General features: G+C 45.4%; 1 protein-coding gene across 4 annotated transcripts; it reads left to right on the top strand.

Annotated features, from left to right (window-relative positions):
- Positions 1–883: 883 nt before the first annotated feature.
- Positions 884–16,150, top strand: VIPAS39 (VPS33B interacting protein, apical-basolateral polarity regulator, spe-39 homolog). Of its 4 annotated transcripts, XM_078608662.1 has the most exons (20): positions 884–1,262; positions 2,514–2,600; positions 2,734–2,851; positions 3,473–3,667; positions 3,805–3,870; positions 4,063–4,124; positions 5,033–5,092; positions 5,611–5,703; positions 6,283–6,316; positions 7,226–7,328; positions 7,843–7,870; positions 7,989–8,062; positions 8,298–8,373; positions 9,410–9,544; positions 9,974–10,015; positions 10,127–10,216; positions 11,961–12,047; positions 13,232–13,321; positions 14,072–14,176; positions 14,871–16,150. In XM_078608662.1, the coding sequence occupies exons 1-20, from the start codon at positions 1,254–1,256 to the stop codon at positions 14,889–14,891; spliced, it is 1,575 nt and encodes a 524-aa protein (XP_078464788.1). In that variant the 5' UTR covers positions 884–1,253; the 3' UTR covers positions 14,892–16,150. The 4 variants fall into 4 exon arrangements, with proteins under 4 accessions (XP_078464788.1, XP_078464789.1, XP_078464790.1 ...); XM_078608663.1 differs by lacking the exon at positions 3,805–3,870 and having other exon boundaries at positions 1,143–1,262; XM_078608664.1 differs by lacking the exon at positions 3,473–3,667 and having other exon boundaries at positions 1,143–1,262.
- The last annotated feature ends 6,271 nt before the right edge of the window (positions 16,151–22,421 follow it).

The raw sequence follows: 22,421 nt of genomic DNA on the forward strand, positions 1-22,421 counted from the left end.
AGCTCCGTCCACTTCTACAGCGGACGTCTTCCCCCCCCCCGCTCCTCGGAATCTTTCTCGGTTCCCTTACCCAAGATGGCCGCTGGCAATCCGGGCCGCTGGCTCCGTGTCACGTGACAATCACGTGTATTGAAATGTATTGACACTGGAGGAATCCGATGAGCAAAAAAGCTCTTGCCCCCCCCCCCACAGATGTCCCAATATTTTCGCAGGTGTCCCAGCAGTTTCACAGGTGTCTCAGTAATTTCACAGGTGTCCCAGTAATTTCGCAGGAGTCCCAGTAGTTTCGCAGATGTCCCAATATTTTCGCAGGTGTCCCAGTAGTTCCATAGGTGTCCCAATAATTTCACAGATGTCCCAATATTTTCGCAGGTGTCCCAGTAGTTATATAGGTGTCCCAGTAATTTCACAGGTGTCCCAGTAGTTCCATAGGTGTCCCAGTAATTTCACAGATGTCCCAATATTTTCGCAGGTGGGTCAGTAGTTTCATAGGTGTCCCAGTAATTTCACAGATGTCCCAATATTTTCGCAGTCGGGTCACTAGTTTCACAGGTGTCCCAGTAATTTCACAGATGTCCTAATATTTTCGCAGGTGGGTCAGTAGTTTCATAGGTGTCCCAGTAATTTCACAGGCGTCCCAATATTTTCGCAGGTGTCCCAGTAATTTCACAGATGTCCCAATATTTTCGCAGGTGTCCCAATATTTTCACAGGTGTCCCAGTAGTTTCACAGGTGTCCCTGTAGACATTACTGGAGACTCAGCACATTCGTCAATGACGCCGCGAACAGTCGACGTTTCGGTCAACGGCGTTTTTTTCACGGCAAGCAAATTTATTTTAGAACGCCACATTGCTCGAAACGTCGCCTTTTAATATGTACGGCTGATCGCTCACGTGACCGCGATCACACGGGCCGATCGCTCACGTGATCCGCGAGGGAGTTCCCAACTCGCTCCTCCTTTGCTGGTGATGCCCCCCGCTTCGTTCCTCGACTGCGGCTTCGCCTGAGAGGCGGCCGCACTCGCCGCCTGGGTGGTGGTGGTGGGTGGTGGTGGTGTGCTCGGGCCGGTGTCTGCGTCTATCGAGCGGCGACGGCGTTCTCCGTGGCGGTGCGGCAACCTAAAGGGCCCCGCACGACCGCTCCTCGCCTAGTTAGCCTGCCGGGGACGGCGAGGGGAAGGCGGTAGTGGAGGCACAGCCGAGCGGTCCCTCGACCACAGGGGCGGCGGCGCGTTGCACTGTGACGTGAATGCGATGTCATTGGTAAGGCGATATCTGTTTGGAAATATGATACTGTCCGTGACAATTATGATGGTACATATTGTCAGTAATCTGTCAAGCTAAACTTCGCTGAATGTCAAGGCTGGGGAGGGCCACGCAGTCTGATGGTCAATTCCACTTGGGATGTTGCAGTCGTTTGTCATTTAACTGCTGGATTAAGGGTTCCGTACGAGTCCTCGGGGTTGTGTAACCATACTTCATCATGCCGATTAAGGGGAAGGCCCAGGTCTGGTTCAGCTATAACTCGTCACTGGTGATAGCCGTGGTCGGGAATCGACCTCTGGTAGTAAATACGGGGAGCATAGACGTGTTGTAGAAGTACAGTACAATTGATGTTTCTGCACTGCACCCTACGACTAGCCCTGCAAAATATACTGGACACTATAACATTATTTGCAAGACTACATGAACATACGTAAAATTGACCTCACGTAACGTGCAGTGTTTGTATATGCAGAGGGCCAATATGCGGAAGTAAACTATGTTCTAATTTAAGTGTTCACAGCATCTGACCGATTACAAGTTAAGTGAACGGTGAAGTGGTGAAACCACGGATACGAAGCGGATAACACTCCGCACAGATGGGTTGAATATCTTCTTGTACTGCACTTTGGTGCGGAATGGCAGACGCAATCTTTGCGTCATCCACCAACCCCACCTCCAAGTAGTCTGCTGTTACCATGCATTCGCCACCACATCGAGATGTCCATTTGTCTCGCGTTATGCCCTGTATTGCACACTGGGTTTTCATTCATCTGCTTGATCGCTTCCGGCTTGGAGAATGTCATCGCCCCCTTGTGGCGAAACTATTTAGTCCTTCCAGTTGACGAATGGAAAGCGTCCCAGAATACGACGGACGGGGAGATGGAGCGATGAAATCGGTTTATGTGCTGCGTTGTTTACATTTGCAACATTGTGATGGATGGCAGGTGGATTGGCGATGGCTAATGATGATGATGGTAATGAAACGTTTGACAGCACTGATTCGTGAATCATTAATGGTGGAATTGTGTTTGTGTAAGTACTAATGTGTGAGTACAAGTACTAATATGTGAGTGTAAGTATTAATGTGTGAGTGTAAGTATGAATGTGTGAGTGTACGAATGTTGTGTAAATACTAATATGTGAGTGTAAGTACTAATGTGTGAGTATACGAATGTTGTGTAAATACTAATGAGTGAGTATACGAATGTTGTGTGAAGTGTAAGTACTAATTTTGCGATTTGTTTGCAGTCGACCAAGCAGAGTTTGGAAGATGACAATGAATACTGGAATGGGTCCAAGTGTAAGGGTTTCGACTTTGACGATGACATGGGTCAGGTAAGCATACGTGGTGGTGTACAGCTAGCACAGAGTTAACCGCGTGTCGGCGTGCAATACGGTTTGTGTGTGTCCCTGCGGTGTGTGTGCCGCAATGAGCAATCGGCTTGTGACCACCGCTCGCTGTGTGCAGCTCTCGGAGTCGAAGAAAACGGTGCGCAGTATGAAAAGCTTCAGCGCCTTGGACAACGACGACAATGATGAGGACGATTCTTTTGAAAGCATCAGCTGGAGTGAAGCCACAGTTAAAGGTTGGAGTTATTTTCTTGCGATTGAAAAGAATCTCAAACACGTGTACTCCATTATAATTGATTTTAAACAAGTTGCATCAATTACAAATTAAATGTTCTCTGGCACTAATATTTTAGGAGTGAGGTTGCTTGCTCTACTCTGCTGCCCGCATTGTCTAGAACACCCATTACATTTTCATACATGCTGTGGACTCCCTGCCTCTATTTAAATATTCATGTACAAGACCATTTTCCCCCTGTTTGTCTCATTCTCCATATAAAATATACCCACTGATTCAGAATATTTGGGTGAGGCCACAACATCATGATCTGACCAAATATCTGTCACAGGATTCTCCATCACCCGGCACAGCCAAACAAATAAAGCTGTCACGCTGTGTCCACACTTTTTAACAACACGCCAAAGATTATTGTTTTGGCTAACCGGTAATTTAAAGAACAATTCAGTTATGTACATGTATCTAAAACGTAACATGTTGAGTTAAATATTCCCATTGTTTCCTTATTGCGTCTTTAGATGCAGTTGCATTTAGACATTACGTAAATTAAAATTGTAACGTATTAGATTTTCAAACATCACTCAGCTGTTGTTACATTACCTCCTGGCTGCCTGACGTGTAGAGTTAAGACCAGTTCGTCCACCGTTAACCCTGGAGGGCTCCGCTGGGGCTCCAAGCGGCCGAGGTGCCTTGGGGTCGGCGCAGCGCTTCCTAGGTGGCATGAGGGACAGCCTCCCCTCCCGGCCGGCTTTGTCTTCCTCCATGCGCAGCTTGTCTTCCGGTCACTCGCTCACCTCGCTGGGCATGCCGGCTAAAGGTGCCTCGCCGCTCATCACCAACACCTGCTGGGGCTTGGCTTGTGTGTGTGACTGAAGCATAGTCAATCCAGAGTGAGCTGTATTCAAAAATTTATTTGTTCTCAAGTAAAATTTGTGACGTAGCGTTATTTTGCAGTGCCAAGCTTTGGACAAGACACTTCTCCAGGAGGTCGCTTTGGTAGCTCCCTGTCGATTTCTGAAGGCGAGTGTTTTATTTTTAGGATTTGATTCAGTTTAACTTTCTACCACAGTAGTTGTACAGGATAATTATATTATTATAAAAAACAAATGTGTGGTGTATGTTCTCTGAAACGCATCAATACCATTAATTATCATTTGGGTTGCCTGTTGCCGTTGTTTTAGCATTAGTGTCTTGTGTTTGTTGTGCACATAGTTGTGGAGAGTGCGTTGCCTCGACCCTCCAGCGATAATCAGCGACTCCGCCGTCTGCAGCAGGTACTGGCGCACCATGGCTAGTGCCAACACTTGGCAGAGGGCAATGCAGAAAAGGTAATTCTTCCTCTGTACTTGTGTGCTTCTCCCCCCACCCCCTTTAACCCACACGAACTAGCCTGATGAAGTATGATCTAAGAACCCCCATGAGCTGCATGACCTCGGGGAGGCCTTCATCCAGCAGTGGATTGACAAAAAAAAATAGAGATGTCGATGTATATTAAAAACCTCAACACATGTGGAGCTTTGCTTGTCAAGTCTAATTTACTTGTTTAAAATGGCTGAGAGCTCAACAGACCCGAATAGTCTAATTTTCAAGAGTGACCTGGTTTTAAAAAGTGACCCGGTTTTCAAAAGTGACCCAGTGGGTGTCGGCACAATGGATAGCACAGCTGGTGCCCACTCAGAAGGGGATCGTTGTCAATGAGGTTGGCACTTCATAATAGGTGGAGGTGGCGGGGGACAGAAGTACAAAGAAGAAGCAGCTCACTTTTTGCCTCCAGGCATCCATCCCCCATCGCAGAGTACCAGTCATCTGAACCCCCCTCCCCCAAGAGTGTAAATATTGCAAGCAAGATGTGTGTGTAAAGCTCACACATCTTGCTTGCACATATCTCAGTCTAAGCATTGTGGTTTAGCCTGCAGGTAGGTGCCACAAGCTGCTTAAGCCAAACTATATTAGATTGGAAAGCAGAATAATTTTTGCAAAGCCATTTGGTATTGGTTTGGCTTTGTTGGTTCCAAGTATAGTTGCAGGCTATCACATTTTACACATCTCGCTAAAAGCCCAACGCTTAATTATTCAAACTCCTTTGAAATACAGACCAGGCTCACATTGTGGTTTTGTGTAGCTCTGCCACATACACTTTTGAATTAACTTGTGCGCTGTATGCTTTTTCATGGTTCTGCAGACGGGGAAAACTGAACATTTGTCGCCAGAGGAGACAATCTGGAAGATGTTTAAGGGCAATGTGGGTAACCTACATTTTACGTTCTAATCTTAGTAATATAATCACACCTTATTAACATGATTACACCTCACTAATGTTGAACAGTATAGCCTGGATAGTGCCTGAGTGTGGTCCACCACCATTCGTAACAGGTGTTATAGCTTTCTGGGCTATGTGATGGGCAGCAGAGGGCAGTGCAGAAATATCCATTGGTGTACTGTACTTCTATGCTCCCATGTTTATGCATTCACTTTCACAAATCTGCACTGACCAGCCAGCATGGTGAAGTATAGTCAAATAATCCTCATGACCTGCACGACATGACCCCTCCCCATGTCGTGGGTTGAGAATGTGCTGTATGTGTACTCATGTACACTGTTAAAAAAAATCTTAAATAATCCAGAGCAAAGAGGTGGTCACAGTGCTTTATTATGGCATGCTCGCAATTTGTATACATATGACCATGACATGGACATGAACAGGACACTGCAATTAACATATTTTTTCCAGAAATATAAAACGTTGTCCCTCTTGTGTAGCCATACAGTCTGGAACAATACAGGTCACTGAAGGAAAAGCTGGAACTTCTGGACCGTGCGGTTCAGTTTCATGATGGCAATGTCATCACAGCTGTGAGTGTGACTTTTACACTGTCTAACTAAAGTGAAAAGTTTGAATGTTTTATCTCGGTCCGTCTCTCCGCGTGTCTGTAATGTGGATTCACGTTAATTCTCTTGAAGATCAAATGTAATTTAAAATTTCGCGTATATTTTTTGTTGCTTTTAGGGGCTTGCAATGTAGAAAACCATGAAGATTTATCAAAAGGTCACCAAAAACTTGGTGGAAAACATGAGCGCTAAAAGTATTTGCCTTTTCGGCCAACGCGATTTAATTACGCATGACATTTCCAGATGTCGTCAATACAGGTGCTGTTATCTCGCGGCATCACACTTAGTGAGAATCGCCTCCCCCTCCCGACGACATGTGATATCATCACACGGCGCATGACATTATTACTGAGAATATTTCCGGAGACAAACACATGTTGGAAAGAGTTACAGAATCCATGCATATCCATGGTTTTTTCCTCTTTGTCAGGCCAAAACTTCGAAGGTGCAAAATCATTTGTATTGTTATGCAGTCAGACATGTTATAATATCACAAAATAACTTTTGAAGCAGCATATCAATAACCGAGTTATTTTTGTGCAGATACTGATTTTTCTAAAGACTACTCTGAGAAAAGGTAAATATGAAACGGCCATGAAATGATTATCACAACAAACACAACATGCACTTGATTTTGCAATGCATGACTACTTATTTACCTGTTATTTTTTACCCTCGATTTGTGAGCGTTTGGATGACTGCATTAGTTTCCATTGAATTAAACGCCTATTCATGGTCTGCAAAAACCAGGAAAAAGTGTGTATGATATCTAATAATATGGGACCTTTCTTGCCAGTATCAAAATATAACAATAGGTTTTACCATTTCTGTCAATAAAACAGGTGTAAAGATGTTAAAAACACCAAGCTGAAACCTTTTTCAAGGAATCCGGTTTGCATTAACTACACGTACTCGTACTGAACATGTTTTCTAGATTTGAAGTTTTCGTGACTGCAAGGATTCATACGCTTTGGTTTTTTCGGTAAAGTCACGTAGGTAAAAAATGTAAAAGGACGCTTGTGTTGCGCCCGAAACGTTGTGATTTAATTTAGTTGTTTTTTCATTTATTTTAATTTTGTAGTAAACATGCAAACGGATTGGTCCACACCAGAAACAGCTTTCTTTTTTACCTCGTCTCAAAGTGTTAGACCAGAGAACGCCAAAAGGTGAACAGCACATTATTGCCAGAAAGGGTTAAACCTATTGTTATATGTATATGATATCTGTCCGATATAGACTCATATTACGTGTCCGGTCAATGTTAGAAAATGTTTTATGAAATAAACTTGCTCTTGTGGGTTGATGGACCTATAAATTTGTTATTCTGTTACGAACGATCTTCACGAACGATGTTGATTTTTATAAAGCATGTTACCACACGAAGCAAATGGCAGTTGATTGGAAGACGACGGCTGCTTGGCCTTGCGATGTATCCGAATGTCCAGCGAGCTCGCAGTGACGCGCGGGCTGTGCGTCTTTCCCACAGAGGTGCTGTTTGGCGAGCTCATCACTCGGACGGTGGCCGCTAATCACCTGGTGCACCTGCTCAAGCGGAGCAGGGACTGGAAGATGCTTGTGGAGCTGCTCACGTGAGGCCACACATCCCCTCCCCCATCCCCTTGCACCCCGCTTCACCCTTGGGGTGGGTGCGCACAGCATCACTTCACGTACCTAATCTAATGGCCACAAAAGCCGCTATATTCAATTGGTTTTAACTTTATAATCTTGAGAATAAGGTACGAAACTATGAATACCCATGTGTTATCCTATAGCTTATAAGATCATCTAGCAAAGCAACATGCGCTCCAAAAAAAAAAAAAAGACATTCAGGGAATGCAGGAAATAAGGATGCAAAGTATAAAGTTATCGAATGCAGAGTTAACTGCCGGATGTCAATAAAGTTAGACAATCTGGTCGCACACATACAGGATGATAAAACACACCCCTAACTTTTGCTTTAGAATACAGGGAAAAGAAGTGTGTCTTCAACTGAGAATACGGCATGTGCATTATTTTGGGGGGACGTTATGGTGATACAGAGGATTGTAATGTGAATATAGTGTTGATGAAAATCATGAATTATATTTGCATTTTTCATTCCAGGTCAATGGGAAAGGCAGACGAAGCTGCAGTAAGTGCGTCTTTTAAAAATATAGCATTTTTCAGTCCTTACAATATCCATCCAGTGTTCAAATACCGTGAAGCATATCTGTACTGTTTATGCTGATGTGTGTTTCCTGTTGTTGAAGCTCATGGAATACAAGACTCATCAAACAATGCGGGACCCTGAAAAAAGAGTGGCTTTCTTAAAGAGATGTTTCAGGTAATTCAAAATTAATCGGTTGGTTTGTTCTGTATGTTATTCATATTTGTGTTTATAATGTTATTGCTTTTACTTAGTTGAATGTCTTTATGGTGGTCATTTCCATACTATACATAATGTTAATTGAGTCTTAAAGTAAAATGTTTTGCATGCAAATATGTAATTGCTGTTGTAAATGTGTCTTGCATCTGTTTATTGTCTGGGGTTGGTTATGGACTTGGCCTGTGCACGACAGCCTGCCGTTCAGCATGGAGGACTCGGGGCACATTCGTGATCAATACACCCTCCTGGAACGACAGATCATCATTGAGGTAGTGTCACCATAATATACTGTAGCAAAGTATTGACGAGGCTCGATTTTGGCAACTCACTACTCTACGGGACATCTGGCAAAAACATTACCAATCTGCAGCGTGTACAAAATTCTTTGGCAGATATCATGACGGGTACTGCAAGATCCGACCATATCCGTTCAGTGCTCTCCAATCTGCATTGGCTACTGAACTGATACATTAGAAGGTCGCACTCATTACACACAAAGTGCTTGCCACAAATGAACCACAATACCTTGCTGATCTCGTCAAGAGCATAAACCATCACGCAAACTTCAGTCATCCTCGCAGCAGCGGCCTCTGGCTACCCATCAAACAAAGATGGTCACTGGATTGCGCGCTTTCAGATGTACTTCTGTGGCCATCTAGAACGCTCTTCTAATATTAGGAAGTCACTGGAGCTATGCACCTTTAAATTTAGATTGGAAACTCCTTTATTGAAATTGCTTTTTGTGTTTAGTTTGTTTTCCTTCCCCTGCACCTCTGGTTTTCACGGTTGTCTGCGTACGGTGCGAAAGAAGTTCAACATACATACATATATACCATGGGTCAAGATCAAGCAGCATATTGGCAGCGGCTTAATGCAATTGCATGAGCAATGTGTTATTATTAATGGTAATTCACATCCCTTTATCAATTCATTGCTGGATGAAAGCCTACCCATGCGTACTGTGTCAGTCATAAGCATAAGGAGATCATACTTCACCACACTTGTCAGTGCAGGTTGACAAAAGGGGGCCCAGTACTGGTTCAGATCTCGCTCGCCCTGGTCGGGAATCGAACTTGCTGGGTTCACAGTGCAGCACACCATCATTATGACACCATTGTACTCCATCGTGTTGACGTTGGAGTACATTTGTAAAGGTTTCCAACGTTGCATATTTGGGCAATTTTTGTATGTCAATATTACCTTAAGTTAATTGTTTCACGTGTAAAAACGGATGAGCTATGTTTGCACATTAGAATGACCATAACCATCACAACATGACAAAACTGCACTGCTGTGGCCTCGCAGGCCAACGACAAGAAGGTGGAGGCGGCAGGGACACTGGAGATCTTCAAGAAGTACCCACGCAAGGCGTCCATCCTGTTCATGCCTCTCGTGACCACGTTCTACTACTGCTGCTTCTACCACTACGCAGAGCAGGAGGCCAGTCACTGCCATCACTCCCAAGCCCTTCTCGAGTCACCATCTCAAGTCGGCCTTGTGCAGCTTCGCCTAGTCTACTTTAGCCCCTCTTGGCATCGCTCGATGAATTTTCCACTCATCCTCGCAGTGGCTTTTGCCTAGCCATCAAACAAAGATGATCACTCTATCCCGCACTTTCAGATGCGCTTTTGAGGCCATATGGAACGCTCTTCTGATGTTGAAAACTAATTTCTTTAGAACTGATTTTTGTGTTTGTTGTCTTTCCCCCACACCTACAATTAGCACGGATTGCTATGTGCGGTGCGAAATAAGTTCAACACACACATACATACAAATAGCCTTGCATTCTCCATCTTGACACAAACATATGTATTTAGTAGGCGATTTTCATTGTGTTTAATGTGTTGTGTTTCTTCTTCTTTCTCATAGGGGTCACTGAGTTGCCCTGTCAATTTGCGAAAGAATTTCAGCGTAAGTAATGATCTCTTTCAGTGTTATCATCGTTTCACTAATCAAGCCGTGTATGTAAATGCTGCCAGTGCTACAAATCTAACTTACGTTCTCATCTGGCGTGTGACGCAGATCACGGACAAGCAGTTTTTGTGGACGGCGCTGGCAGCAAGGTCCAAGCTTAAGGCCTGGCCAGATGTGGACAGTCTTCTGACCACCAAGGTACTCCCATCTCTTATCTCACCATTCCAATCTATATATATTTGGGACAGTGGCAAGACCTCGCAGTTGCATGTGTAGTGGATTTAACTGAGTCGCAGACGTACTCCTTGGAGGCTGGGAGTAGCTACAACGGACGAGACCCTGGCTTGGGTCCTCGTCCACGTGTTGGTGACTTCTTCTTGGACCTAGAACGTAGATCGTACATCTTCAGATGACAACAGCAACGCCAAGAGCCCTGGTCCCTGTGGGGACCCGGTTTATATGACCCTGGGTCGTGGCTGGCCCCGCTCTTGGCCACGACCACCTGCGAGAAACCTCTCGTCGTTTCTCGACCCTTTCCGAAGGATCTCACCCTGACACGTGACCACCCCCTAGCCCTCACCTGGGGCCCCTGTGTAGATCTTACTGGTCACGTGCCTTCCAGGGTCAACCAGAGTGCCATGGCCCAGGGTAACCTCATCCCATGGCTGACACTCTCACATCCCATCCTGTAGGGGTCGGCACTGCACGCTACGTGTGGTGCCACTGAGCGCTTTGACCCAGCCCTTACCAAGCCCTCACTAGGGCTGGTACTACACCCACCTCAGGGGTGTCCGCGATGACAATGCATCGCACGCCGTGCCTCGCTAGAGCCGGCATGACACAGTGACATTCACGATGTCGTAACATACGTGATGTCCGTGATGTGAGTACATCGCACGCTGTGCCCCTCTCGGGCCGGCACCACACAGTGACATCCGCGATGTCACTACACATGGAAGAGATAAAACAGTCTGTTAGACTAAGTCCCAAACATGGGTGGGGTAATCAATGACTGGAGTTTCCGGAAACAATACATCTGGTACTTTTTGGTTCTATCGGTAAAGTCACGTAGGTATAAAATAAAATTAAATCACGACGTTTCGGGCACAACACAAGCGTACGTCATCAGGTGGGACAACCACAGCAAGAAACAATTGCTGAAGTGGGCAAAAGGGCTGCTGTAACAAGAGGCTATATAGGTAAGAGAGGGGGAGGGAGGAGCCAGGGAGGAGAGATAGAGAGGGGGGTGTGGGGTCGGGGGAGTGGAGCGCTGATAGAGGGATTAGGAAAAGGGCGAGCACGGCAAAATGCCGGGGGGGGGGAAGTGATTGGGGCTGGGAGTGGGAGGCTGAAGAAACTGGAGATGCGGATATGAAGGCAACACCATAAAGCAGTTAAGGATTTACCTGGTTAATAACATCCTTCCAATGATTGCTCAATTTGTATCCATCTTCTCGGTTGAAGTTATGTCTATGTTTATATATCTGGATGGCTTCATGAACAAACCTTTGATAGTAGCCCGAAGGTTTGCAGAGTACCTTGGTCTCGGAAAAAAACAATATCATGAGAGCCCACGGCATTATATTTTATTTTCTACCTACGTGACTTTACCGAAAGAACCAAAGAGTATGGATCCCTGCAGTCACGAAAACTTCAAATCTAGAATACTACTGGTAACAATAGAAGAGTGAAAAGCAAACGACTGACTACCGGTAACTGAGTTAATGAAGTGAACCAGTGAGTGCTGGATCATCAATAAACTTTATTTCTTTATGTTGAATTCTGTCAAGTATGGTGAGTTAGGACCTGGGTGCTCCACTCCAGATATGGCAGCAGCAGGATTCTGGCCATGGCTAAATGTGAGCTTTGTAAAGCAGCGGTGATGTACGATGTCTGCATCATACTGTTGTGAAGACTAAGTCTGCTGGTTACTCTTTCACAGCGATGGTTTGGAACGCTCAAGAAGACGGCCCCAATAGGGTTTCACAGGGTGGTGGACATTGTCAGCAAAAACAACGCACCGCCAAACGTGAGTTGACGTTCTCCACGCCCGTTATCGTTAGTCCCCACCTTTTGAGTTGAACAAATGTGGACAAAGATCTTGCGAAAAAGTGATTGTACTTAAAAGTGATGTATCCTTAGAAATCATTGTTTGGGACATATCACACAAGCAGATAATGAAAAAGTTCAACATCAAAACTGTGTTGAGGAGACCCATCTGGAAGGCATAGCATCTTTATGCATTTCAATTGTTCGTATATGCATGTCAGTACGTGTTTGCTACGTTTTCATGGGCTCGAGAAGGGATGGAGTGATGTGGTGCAAGAGGATGTAGAGCTGAGTGGACTTACTCTTAGTTTTTTCGGTAAAGTTATTAATTTTAATTTTAATTTTTTAACTACATGACTTTACCGAAAAAAACTAAGAGTATGAATCCTTGCAGGCACGAAAGCTTCAAATCTAGAACGGAGTGGACTTGCCAAAGACTGGTACCGGCGGTGTCAAGATCGGCCTATGGAGGAGGCTCGTGAAGGACACTACTGGGCAGTTGGAGGCAATCGCCCTCCAGTAACAACAGGGGGCAGAGGAGCGATGCTCACAACAACGAGCGGAGTGGCGGGTGGATAAGACAGAGCAAATTAGCATAATAGGTGGCACAAGTGGTGCATCAGCGAGTCATCTCAGTCAATCCAGAGCACCTGGGTTTGTCCCGTGACCTGCCAGCAGGCGTTCGACACTTTACGTGGCCTTGCACAAGTGCCGTGGTGTTGTCAACGCCAATTAGTGGTGAATGGCGGTACACTGTTGCAAACGAGATTTTCCATCTCCAAGGGATTTTTCAAGTCAAGCATTTTAATAAATAACTACTAATTCTAATCTACGTAACTGCCAACCCAAGATATTGAAATGCTTAAATAACATCTTTAATTATTACATGCACATTGCAAACTGAAGCAATGCCATTATTGTGAATGTGTCTTCAGTGGTTATAGCTTGATGCTTGTTGACGTACACATTGCTCACACATACTCACGGCGGTTGTTTCATTGATTCTGTATAAATACATCATGTTAACTGTGCTTGAATCATAAGATCAACACCTCCGGTTATCAAGGTTGGCTACGTACGGTGCGAAAGAAGTTCAACATACATACAAGTTCTGTATGAATGCAGCAAGGATGTATCATGAATGATGACTGTGTTGGGTCTCAGGTTCTGCATGAATACATTATGCTGGTGACGGATGAAGAGCTGAAGCTGAATCTTGCAATCAAGCACAAGTGTCATTCCATCGTTGTGGATGTAAGACAACGTTTGTCATCGCGTTCATTTATAATGCGCAATTTACAACACGGGTTGTTCCAAGGCACAATCTCCAACAACGCATTAACATATTTGGGTGTTGTGAGCCCCTGACATGCTTAACAAGGCTTTTTTTGAAAATGCATTGAAAGTTAAATTGTGGAAAGTTTATACATTTTTCATATTAACAGAACGTAATAATACCATGGGTATCAAAACGAATATATGCAAGTTACGTGCACACAGTAATACCTTTATATTTAAAACAAAGTAATACATGTTAGTGGGATTTGGCCATAATTATACAAAAAATAGAGGTAGTGGTGGATTGGGGGAGGCTTTTATCCAGCAGTGGATTAACCATGGGTCATGCAGATTAATACACATTTTGCCTCTACACCCAGCACGGCATCACTCATTTTCCAAAGGTTGCATTGGCAGCAGTGCAGAAAGGTAATAGCTCGTCAATACGCAGTGTTTGACGGTGGTGGTGAAGTTTTTTTTCCATCTTGTATCTCAACCCCCAATTCATCTGCATGCATCGTGGGGTACCAGGAGTGCACGCAGATGGTAGCGCCGTGGGTGTTTGGAACATGCCGTGTTTTGCTGAAATTTGTGCTATTTCCATTTAATCCTTTTAATTGATGCACGGTCACGCCATTGTGAACGTTGTGCGGCCGTGAGAGAGGGGCTTGACGGAGCAGTGCGGATGATGTCGTCGTTCTGCCGCTCTCTTGCCGTGCACCGCAGATGCTCTACCAAATGAGGGATCGTCAGCAACTGCTTCAGTACAAGAAGGAAGTGGAGGCTGGCTCCCAGGTGGAACAAAGGATTGTTGAAGTCCTGCATAACCCAGTGAGATGTTTATTTTTCACTCCACCCTATTTACTCTTTTGTGTTAATGACGCCGTCATAGCCGGGTGTCATTCATAAGGCATGACATAAAATAACGCGAGTCGTGGTTGAAAATCCGACTGGTTTATGGGCTCATAGCACAGCGCGCAAACCCCTATGGCGCCACTCCCACCTCGATCAACATCATAACCATGACAATCGGAATGTTATACATGGCAAAGTGCTGTTAACTGTCTGTAATAATTGTGAGGTATAGTCCACCGAGTGATAGAGCGATGAAATCAGTTGGTGTGCAGGTGCTACGTGGTGGCGTGTTACATCAAAGGATTGTGAGGGGTGGTAGTGGCTTGGGGAGCATTTCATCCAGCAGTGGAATGACCATGGATAATGATAATCTGTTATGATGTTTAATTATATTATGTACAATGGGACTGGTTATGTACTTTATATTGCAGCTTGGGTTTAGAGTGTATCACATTGAGCAAGACTTGGAATTCTGGTTCTAAATCTAGATTGACAACTTATTTCTTTAGAACTGCCTTTTGCTTTTATTGTGTTGTCCTTTCCCCACATCTCCGATTAGCACGGTTGGCTACATGCAGTGTGAAAGAAGTTCTATATGCATGCATATGCCAGAAATGTAAACATTGCTCATCAGGTGTAATACTAAACATTGTCTTCTTTCTCTTTTCAGCAATTTAAATGGAAGAATTAAACATGGCAAGTGTGCACCTCTTAAGTTACCCTTTTGTAAAAACCACTCGCGACTGAAGATGACGTATCTTTATGGTATGTTATGTTACTTGGATTACGCAATCCCTAGGTATACGTTTGTTAACTGGAGATTGATGTGTATATTTTGCTATAACAGTAAGAGCCTGGACATGCAGGGAAGCCAAGAACATCGTGCACAACATTATAAACATGTAAACTCATGGCTGAATACTGAATATCTATGAAGGTTTTTTTAATATGTATTATACTATGTCCTGACCATAATAATCAAACCTTTTTTAAAGGCTGGCATGTTCAAATGTTGGTCGTCTTAAGAAACAACTATGATTTCGAAATGCCGGTTTTTATGCAACAGTATTGTGTTAAGCACATGGAGCGTTCACACGATTGGAATCTGTGTTTGAAATTGCTTCGTGTGAGAGTCACATTGATCTTTTTACGAACTGGAAAAAACTATCTAAAACTCAACAGTGAAGCAAACTGATTTCGAAGGGGCGCAACTTTAGAACAACGAGAGTGTGAATACCCAGGCGAGTTATTTAAGGGGGACCAGAATTAACGTGAGGACATAAGTTGGACATGAGCAGGTTGAAAGGCAGCATAGCAATGTGGCTTGAGAAGAAAGTTGTCAATCAGTGCAAATTGCCTGCTATGACTTGGATCAGAATCGTGGACGTTGGAAAAGAATATGGAAGAAAAACATCTTAAGAGTGCAAGGCAGCATCAGGGGGCACATGCTTGGAATTACATTGACAGACAGAACATACGCCCAGTTGGAGACATCGTCTTGACTTGAGCAGGGCACGTTGCCAGAGGTGACGATGGCAGGTGATCACGGATGATCGCGGAGTAGCTGCCGAAGGAGGGGAAACGCACTCGAGAGGAGATCCACAAAGGAGACGGAGCAATGAGATCGGATCGCACGCAGTGTTCTCAACGATTGTGGTGGTCGTGCGGAATGGTGACGGCTTGTGTGGGGGGGGGTCTTCACGGCCTTTGATTCGTATTATTTGACACTTAAATACTGTTTACAAAAAACACAGTTGATTCGGGTATTGTGCCACATTGGCTTATTGTAATAAATATCAAACTGGAAATTGCGTTACAAAAAAATTATACCGTGAAATTGTGTTGTATTGGAAATATTGTTATTTGCAAGTGCTTACACTTAATATACTTGGAAGATTGTTTTTTGGCATTTATTACGACCTTGCAATTAAACGCTTTTCCAATACCTAACTGAATCCACGTGTTTATATGTCTGGGTTACATCAGCGCTCGTGAGCAGTTGGCAAACACCACTACACAGACAACATGCTGTATTCTCCACATTAAAATAATGCTTTTTACACTATTTCAAAACTAAATATGGAGATGCGTCTTACTTTCCAGAGCATCATAGCATCTCCTTGGACAAGCCGAGAGTCTTTTATTGTTTTCTGTTTCAACTGCTGTCGGGAGATTACACCTCCCACCATCACAGCCGTCTACGCGGAAATTGTCAATTGCGATCACGCAAAATGTTACTGCAGCTACATACTATTAACATTCCTTCCCTTTATTAATGCTACTCCTATCCCCTCCCTTTGATGCTGCTAATCCTGCATAATGCACGGGCATAATTTGACTTTGAAACCCCCCCGCCCACCTCCTACGCATTTCACAAGTAGTACTAATCACATACCTGCATTTCCCATAAATATGCTAAATTCCTATTGATATGCAAATTATTTTGTCAAGGCGCCCTTCCCCTCTTCCAACCCAGCTTAAATATACGCTCCAAGCGTGGTGGTGTTTCATTCAGACGCTGTCTCCCCGACAGACCTGGTCTTCACCTGAGGACGGCTGCTTGCGTTGTGGCCGAAACGTCGTGAGAATTATTTTATGTTTTATTTTTATTATTTTATTACTTCCCTTCTACGTGACTTTACCGAAAGAACCAATAAGAAGAACCAAACCTTCGTAAAGCAAGGCATACCTGTGATGTGAATTATTGACCCAGGAAAGCCTCGCTGAGACTTGATTATTTGCTTCAGGAGGGTCCTGCGACGTTGGGATGTTTGGCGAATTCCACAAGCAAGTGGCTTTATGGTGGAGGAATGTGGAGTCTGCATCCTTTATTTTACAGTAAAACCCCAAATAGCCCAACCAGCTATCCAGGGTTTTACTGTAAATTAACCCATTCAGGCCTGTGAAGCTGACCTGCAAAACTTATCTTATGACTCCAACAAAAAAAATAAAACATCATCATGGGTCACAGTGACATCATGAGCACGTGAAAGATGGCGACTGGAAAGGGGATGTCTTCATCTAGCAGTGGATAGACCATGGCCCGCAATGATGGTTTCGTTGATATTTGAGACGGAGTAATGGGAGGCTCGTGTGAAGGAGCTGGATGGGCTTTTGCATCCTGTGATGCAGCCGGCGCGTGTGCTACAACACAACCACAAACAACACAAGAACAACATCAACAACCACACATCAACGGAACACGTCAACAACAATACCACAAGGAGTAGCCCAGCAGCCCAGCGGTTGCCACACGAGCCGCTCCTTGCAAGTGCTGCTGTATCTCTAATGCCCGGCACATGCTACCGTGGGTACAGGATAATGGTTAGCGCACTGGATCGGTTCGATATCTTGGCGTGGGGGTTGCAACAACAATGGGGATGCAAGTTGCAATTGGTGTGTGGGGCCGTCCATAAATGACGTCACGTGATTTTGGACGATTTTTGACCCCCCTCCTCGTCACACGGCGTCACAAAAAAGACCCCCCCCCTCAAATATGACGTCATAAAACTCTACTCCCAAACCATATTTCCGTATTTAATGTGGCGCTACACTCTGGTGTTGTAGGAGCGTTCTTATAACAATTAGTGTTGTTATAATAATTCTATATTTATTTAAATTTGCGCATTTTCATGTGACGTCACATTTCTCAACCCCCCCCCCCCCTCGTCACACATCGTCATAAATGTCTGACCCCCCCCCCCCCCCCAGGTGCTTGACGTCATTTATGGACGGCCCCTGTGAACTTTTATGTAGCATTTTTTCGTTAAATGAAAAGTCGCTCCGTAAAATGTTCTTGTGTAAATAATTGTAACTGAAATGCGAAGCAGTGGGGTCACCGGTGAAGCTGTGGGTGACACTCGTTTGTTCTCAACATGAGTCATTCACAAAACCTGCCGCTGCCAAACACACGTTTGTTAAATGGGAGTGGTGGCGGTTGGTTCAGATTGCGCTGGCAGATAAAGGAAAACTACTTTGTAAAACTCTTTGGTTTGTTCGGTAAAGTCACGTAGAAAACACAATCTAATAATAATAATGGAATACGACGCTTCGGTTGCAACACAAGCAACCATAATCAGGTAAGAATGAATGATAAAACATAGACACGGGAACAGCATAGGCAGACACATGCAGAGAGAGAGACACACGCTGTCACCATTGCCACCGCATGCCCCTTCACACGTGCTAGAACGTTGCTACCAGTCGACACGGTACAAGACTCACACCGGATTTTGCATCGTCGTTGATGCTTCCCAAAAATGCTTCCTGTTTTTGCGATCGTCAGCGGTCACTCGGGTAACACAATGGCTTAGGCAGTCAGGTTACTTTGAAACAATGGACACATTTGCCAGAACTACTCGGAAACCCGTATCCTGCTCACATGCCTCCCACCAGCCAGAGCCCACGTCACTGGCTCAACCCCGGCATTGTCGCCCACTTAACGAATTTATCGCCAGATCTGTCGACTTTTGCGTTTTTCTTGCGAGGAAGAAGGAAAAAGAAGCATGATAGCGACCAGCGACAATTCTCGGGGACCTTTTTAATGCGGACAGCGGCGATGAAGTGACATCGAAGACGCCAACATGATGGCTTTTCATTGCGAGGGCCACCGCCGGGCGCTGCTGTGCCAGGGATCTCCGATATTGAGATTTAAATGGAAGCCCTCCTGCGTTCGAAGGCGATGTGGCGACACGCACCGAGGGCTCGTCCCCACCTCGTAACTACTCACCCCCCCCTTATCGCATTATAAACCACGTGCTCACACGCAACTACTCCGCGTTTCATCAATGCACATCCAACGCACTGCCTTCAATCCTGCCCGATTCCAGCACGACCTCACCACCGTCCAGCACTCTAATGGGCTCACTGCACTTGTTACAAAGTCATCAAAGATGCTACTGAAACGCCACTCACCTTCGTCTGAAGTACTGCTGAGAATCGTGACATCTAGCAATTTCTTGAGCTTTACTATCTGGAATATTTCGTAAGTATTCTGGCGACTTTGTTTCGACGACCTTCGAACGTCAAAACAATCTAGCGACATTTTCAGCTTCATCCGGTGACTTATTGCTTGGAGTTGGCAAGCCTGCATGAGCCCCGGCTCGTGGGCGGAGAGAGAGGGGCGGCTACATGCGGCGGGTAAGGCCCGGTGGGTGCCAATTAGTCACTAGTACAGCACACCGGTGTGTTGGAGAGCAAAGCCACAACGTTTACACCATGAGTACGACGTTTCGCCAGGAATTACAACTAGCTTCATCAGGCGACAGCCATATTTGTGAACTCCACCTGTTTCGTTCCTTATATATTATCTACGCCTCGACATGATGCAGCTAGTTGTGATTACTGGCGAAACGTCGTGCTCAGATTGTAAATGTTGTGGCTTGGCTCTCCAACACACCGGTGTGCTGCACTAGTGACGAATTGGCATGTTCTGTTTACGTGACAACCCTTACTAGTTGGCTGTGTCGGGTGATGGCGGGTTTTAATTACACATTTATATATTTACGCGATCTAACCCAAAAAAAAGAACCTCTATTATGCATTTCTTTGGTGTCTTCTTTTTTGAGCCAACGCATTCCCACGCGGCGAATACGTTTACATCGCGAGACGAATCAGACTTCAGAACTTCTGCAGTCAGCAGTGCACCACCTCGTGTTGGAGAAAAACCCCAAGAGACGAGTCACCTCGAGCGCACTTCCGATAGGCCTGTCCTGCATACGAAGTGTATAGAGCTGTTATACGCCTTTGTCGCACGTCAAATCAATGTTAAATTCTCAGAGGCGGAATATGCCAAAGTGAAAATCCAAACTGAATGTTGTTTTTGTTGCGCAGCCTTTGGGGACATAGCTGAGCCCATTAACTCTCTACACTTGAGAGCCGTGATTCATCATCAGTGGCTTTCCGCGATTCAAATCCAGGATCTCAGCGCAACCAACTCATTTCTTTGACGTCGTAGTCTTAGCCCTCTGAGCCACCCAGAGCTCTTATCTAATCATTGTGACAGTAATGCCAGATTTTCAACCGGTGGTAAATGAAACATCTCCAGCCCTGGTGGCTTTGCCTCCCCACCACCGTATCACCCCCCCCCCCTCTCCGACCACTCTCCACCTTCTCCACAATTTAGGGGGTCACCAAACTCTACGGGGTGGAAACAGTTGGCATTGGTGGAGGGGGTCGTAGGGGGCAAAAGTTTGGGACGTGTGCTCGCTCGGCGCTGCCGTCACCCGAAGAAGCCGCTCGATGCTGCGCTCCACCGCGGCACGAATGCCGTGACGGCGCAACGCCTCCTCCCAACCCCCGCCACCCCCCGCCACCCCCCGCCACCCCCACTGAGAACAGCCGCACAGCGATGAAGCGCTCGCGTTTCTCCAGCCGGGCATTCTGGAACGGTGCCGCTTGTGATGACGCTCCCGTACGCAAGGTGGCTGGAGCGAGCGCGCAAAACGTAACGGTGCAGTCCACTGCAACGTTTCGCTGGCTGAAGCGCCTCCTCCACGTCGGCCAAACGTATTTTGGCTCTTTTTTTCACCGTCACATTTGTATTTACACATGTCTCGTTCGTACAGTTTTGGTCACTCCATTGTCATACGAAATTTTTGCAAGTACTTTACGTTCACGTTAACCGATGTACCACTTTGCGCACGATTTGACGCGTGAGTGTACACATGTCATCATTGCCGTGCAATACGAGTTACTGAATCACCGGATATGAGAGTCATCAGCACACTCACCCACTGAGCCAGTTTGCACCGAGTGTACAGGTTCAATTCTTTTTACTTTCATTCATTACAATAGTAATTGCATTCCCGTTAATACTTCGCGATATTCGTCGTCAATGATCGACGTGCGTCGTCTCACGTGAAATGGTTGTCAAACGCCGATATAAGTTGCAGACGCCGACTGCCCGCAAAGTAAAAATCAATATCTGTCAACCCGTACGGTTTACCCCGTATTTTTGTACGGGGCAATTGAGTTTTCAGGTCCATACGGCGTACATCCGTTTCAATAGGCGCATATGTTTTTGTGTGTCTATTTTTCTCCCTTGTAATGGGACTTCGTAGAATAAACGTTGAGATTTATAACGGCACGGGGTGATCAATAAGGTCTGAATTGGTCTGGTACGAGGTAGGGCACTGATAAGGGCTTGACGGGTATGAACATCGTTACACCCATATAGTTGAAGCGACGAACAACCAAGCTTTAAAAAACAAATAACAATTCTTACGTAACAACGACTACATTATTTATTTTTTCGTCCCCAAACATGTGTCTCGTTTGTATTTGTGGGTGGCCTGATTTTCCCCCAGCACGTGCGCGCTGTGACTGCGCTTTAAATGTCGCCTGATGACACTCGTGCTCAAAGCGTCGCTTGTGGTTAGTCGCGCTGGATATGAATGCGCTCTTGTGCGCTCCGGGGGGGGGGGGCTCCCATCGTCACGTAGGGCCGACGCGTGGGTAAGGAAACGCGGTGTCACTTCCAGTCCACTAACCCAGTGTGCCTGGAAACCACGACACTCCCCCTCCCCCAGCTTCACACCACATTTCATTTAAATCAGATGCAACCGGCTTGAGATGTCACGCTGGGAGGCAACAGTGATCGGTTTGTTCTACTCTGGAGATTTAACAAAAAATTATTCCTTAATGTTTTTATTTTTTACCAGACTTCTTATCTCTTAAGTGCTCGTGACACTTGCACCACTGTGGATGCACGGCTGCACCACGCCGGCGAGGGATGCGCGTCTCGCGATGGTGCGTGGCGGTCGCTGAAACCCGATGGCGCACGCCTCCCCGCTGGTGCCGCTTGATATGTAGATTTTATGAAAATACTGAGAAGCGGCTTCGGTCTCGTGTGGTTTTATCCATCAACGCAGTATGTTGCTCAATTCTGGGTTTGTATCCTGCGGGCGAGACCTTGTGACCTTTGGCATGTGAAAAGGTCCTATATTTGATGTGAAAGAATAACATTCCCCTAGACAATGAGACTAATAAGATTATTAAATATTAAAACCTCCCACGCGACATAGTGCTAAGCGACGCACAAGCACAAATAACAAATTAACACATTCGCCAATGAGATCCTGTTATATATATTTAAGGCAGTATTATTGATGAATGTGTTGAGTTGTTTTGCACATGTAGCACGGTTTTGTAAGTTCTCTCCGAGCTCCTGTTTATGGCACAGCTGGATTTATCACCGCTGCCAGAGCTTACAGTTTCTTAA

The sequence above is a fragment of the Lampetra planeri genome, chromosome 30, assembly GCF_965212315.1.
Source record: "Lampetra planeri chromosome 30, kcLamPlan1.2.h2, whole genome shotgun sequence".
Classification (NCBI taxonomy): Eukaryota; Metazoa; Chordata; class Hyperoartia; order Petromyzontiformes; family Petromyzontidae; genus Lampetra; species Lampetra planeri.

Coding starts and splice junctions, on each gene's coding strand:
- VIPAS39 (XM_078608662.1), top strand. Junction 5,093..5,610: donor GGAAGATGTTTAAGGGCAAT/GTGGGTAACCTA, acceptor CCTCTTGTGTAG/CCATACAGTCTGGAACAATA. Junction 6,317..7,225: donor AAAGACTACTCTGAGAAAAG/GTAAATATGAAA, acceptor TCTTTCCCACAG/AGGTGCTGTTTGGCGAGCTC.